The sequence below is a fragment of the Sinocyclocheilus grahami genome, unplaced genomic scaffold (genome assembly GCF_001515645.1).
Source record: "Sinocyclocheilus grahami isolate Dianchi unplaced genomic scaffold, SAMN03320097.WGS_v1.1 scaffold485.1, whole genome shotgun sequence".
NCBI classification, from domain to species: Eukaryota; Metazoa; Chordata; class Actinopteri; order Cypriniformes; family Cyprinidae; genus Sinocyclocheilus; species Sinocyclocheilus grahami.
The window spans coordinates 62,175-65,866 of record NW_015505664.1 but is presented as its reverse complement, the minus strand read 5'-3'; the positions used below and the strand labels follow the sequence as shown (position 1 = coordinate 65,866).

At 33.7% G+C, this 3,692-nt stretch overlaps 1 protein-coding gene across 1 annotated transcript in view; it reads left to right on the top strand.

The window, feature by feature from the left end:
• LOC107553898 (Ral GTPase activating protein non-catalytic subunit beta) overlaps window positions 1-3,692 on the top strand; it is a 51,186-nt gene that overhangs the window by 1,318 nt on the left and 46,176 nt on the right. Inside the window, exon 2 of the mRNA XM_016236248.1 lies at window positions 1,222-1,429. Coding sequence (XP_016091734.1) covers window positions 1,253-1,429 — 177 coding nt within the window. The 5' untranslated portion in view covers window positions 1,222-1,252. The remainder of the gene's footprint in view (window positions 1-1,221; window positions 1,430-3,692) is intronic.

Here is a 3,692-nt window from a genome sequence, read left to right as displayed (position 1 = left end):
GTGTGTGTGTGTGTGTGTGTGTGAGTGAGTGAGTGTGTGTGTGTCTCTCTCTCTCTCTCTGTGAGTGAGTGAGAGTGTGTGTGTGTGTGTGAGAGAGAGAGAGAGTGTGTGTGTGTGTGTGAGAGAGAGAGTGTGTGTGTGTGTGTGTGTAATCATAGATGTGTATAGTGTTTGTGTGTACTTATATATGCATATGTTTAAAGTTTGTGATCTAATATTAGCAGAGCGCTCAGATTGTGATTTAAGGACGAGACTCGTGGGGAGCAGAGTTGGGAGTTTTTCTGTACTTGGTTAGATTCGCCTTTGTTGGTCTTCTGTTTCGTGAGATCAAACTAACTGCTAGTTCCTCATGTCAGATGAGCTCCGGATCAGCTGATCCACACAGAACATTCTGTGGTGTTGTCAAAACACCGTCCTGCATGGTTCTCTCATCACTTCTGTCAGTGACAGCAGACACTGATGTCTGATAAGAGGAAGCTTGTTATGAAACAGGACGGTTAATTTTATAGCACAGTAATGGCATTTATCATAATATAGCTTTATTTACGGTATTAAAAAAAATAAATAAAAATATATATAATATATATATATATATGTATATATATATGTGTGTGTGTGTGTGTGTAATAAATTATACACACATACTTGTTAATTGTACATTTATTTATTTGGTGTATAAATATAGATACATTTAAATTAAATATAAAGACATTTTATGTGTGCACATTCTGCACAATAGTACAAATTTTTATATAAATAAATACATAAATAAAAAACACAATTATAATATGTATATTTATTTAATTGGTATACATTTATATACATTTAAATTAAATATAAATATGAAGTGTGTGTGTAAATAAAATAAATTCCTAAAAATACAAAAATGTGTGCGCGTGTGAGCGTGTGAGTGCGTGAGCGAGTGAGAGTGTGTGTGTGTGTGTGTGTGAGTGTGTGTGTGTGTGTGTTTGAGTGTGTGTGTGTGTGTGTGTGTGTGTGTGTGAGAGATAGTGTGCGCGCGTGTGAGTGAGTGTGTGTGTGTGTGTGTGAGTGTGTGTGTGTATACTATTCTTCCTAAAATAGAATTAAAAATAAAACACTGCCAAAGATTATTTAAGATGATTTTGTTTGCCTGAGTTGTTAAATTATTCCTCATATCTGAATATCCCTGTCTCAACCTTCAAAACTGTGATTGCGTGTCTGGTTTGCGTCTCTCCTCAGGCCACTGTCAGATCCAGCAGAAGTCGCGGTCATGTACTCTGAGTGGCGCTCTTTACACCTGGTGGTCCAAAGCGATCAGGGGCACCTGAGCGTCTTACACACTTACCCAGCCAGCGTGGGTCGAGACGTGGCAAACGCTGTGGTGCGGCCCCTGGGAAACAGCCTCGGAGGAGCGCCGTCTGAGTGCCTCCTCAAGACTGACAAGGAGGTAAGAAGTGTGTGTGTGTGTGTGTGCGTGTGTTTCATAACATCTCACGTCTGTGAAGAGTCTTCGATTCAAACCCGAGGCTGTGCAGGAATTCAAGGTTGACTTACTGGGTGGCATGTTTGAATTAATTCAGACGTCCGACCTGTTAACTATTAACTTCTGCTGAGCTCAAGAGCAACATCCAGGGCCCTCATTTATCAACAGTGCGTTTCACGCAAAGTGTGTGATTTACCAACTCGTACTTATATGTAGGAATGTGTGTAAATATAAGGACAAAATAGAGAACCTTTTCTACGCACTGTTGATAATTGAGGCCCCAGGTTTTTGGGTGGGAAATGTTTAGTTTCCTCAGAACAGATTATGTGCAGTTTGACTTATATTTGACATGGTTCAAATTCACTTTTTACCAGACCTGCCAAAGAGAACGCTTACCAGCCATAAATATTACTCGTTGACAATGCAACTGCATTATTTTAATTTAGACATATTTTTAAAACTTTATACATTTAAATTTACACTATGTGCATCTATTATTTCATTTGAATTACTTTTTAGCTATTTTTAATGATGGTTTTACCTTTTATCTTTATTTTAGTGCTGTCAAATGATCAATCGCGGTTAATCGCATCCAAAATAAAAGTTTTTGTTTGCATAATATATGTATGTTGTACTGTGTTTGTTTATTATGTGTATATAAACACACACACACATTCAGTATATATTTTGAAAATATTTACATGTATATACATTTATATATTTACATTATTATATTTTATATAATATATACATTTATTTAATATATAAACATAACTTATTTTTCTTAAATATATACATGCATGTGTTTGTATTTACTGGGTGGCATGTTTGAATTAATTCAGACGTCCAACCTGTTAACTATTAACTTCTGCTGAGCTCAAGAGCAACATCCAGGGCCCTCATTTATCAACAGTCCCCTTCCTGATTTCTTATTTTTTTGCATGTTTTTCACACTTTAATGTTTCAGATCATCAAACAAATTTAAATATTACACAAACAACAGTGCGTACTTATATGTAGGAATGTGTGTAAATATAAGGACAAAATAGAGAACCTTTTCTACGCACTGTTGATAATTGAGGCCCCAGGTTTTTGGGTGGGAAATGTTTAGTTTCCTCAGAACAGATTATGTGCAGTTTGACTTATATTTGACATGGTTCAAATTCACTTTTTACCAGACCTGCCAAAGAGAACGCTTACCAGCCATAAATATTACTCGTTGACAATGCAACTGCATTATTTTAATTTAGACATATTTTTAAAACTTTATACATTTAAATTTACACTATGTGCATCTATTATTTCATTTGAATTACTTTTTAGCTATTTTTAATGATGGTTTTACCTTTTATCTTTATTTTAGTGCTGTCAAATGATCAATCGCGGTTAATCGCATCCAAAATAAAAGTTTTTGTTTGCATAATATATGTATGTTGTACTGTGTTTGTTTATTATGTGTATATAAACACACACACACATTCAGTATATATTTTGAAAATATTTACATGTATATACATTTATATATTTACATTATTATATTTTATATAATATATACATTTATTTAATATATAAACATAACTTATTTTTCTTAAATATATACATGCATGTGTTTGTATTTATATATACATAATAAATATACACGGTACACACACATATATTATATAAACAAAAACTTTTATTTTGGATGCGATTAATCGTTTGGCAGCACTACTTTATTTCCTACCTTTCTCATTTAAAAAAAAAAAAATATGTAAAGCACTTTTATCACTCTGTATGAAATGTGCTATATAAATAAATTAGCCTTGCCTAAAAATCTTATTTATCTGTTTTTGCATATTTATCTTGTCACTCACAGGATCGTATACAGTGGTGTGAAAAGTGTTTGCCCCCTTCCTGATTTCTTATTTTTTTGCATGTTTTTCACACTTTAATGTTTCAGATCATCAAACAAATTTAAATATTACACAAAGATAGTGCAAGTAAATACAAAATGCCGTTTTTAAATGATGATTTCATTTATTAAGGAAAAAAAGCTGTCCAAACCTACGTGGTCCTACGTGAAAAATGAATTGCCCCCTCCTGTTAACCCTTTAGGCGCCAGGATTTTTTTGGAAAAATGCTGGATTTTGACATCAAGATTTCAAAAGCTTGTAGCTTAAAAGGGCTTAAAGATAGAGATCTAATGTAAATTAGAAAAATGTTGGGCATGACTGAAAGTTTATGTGGG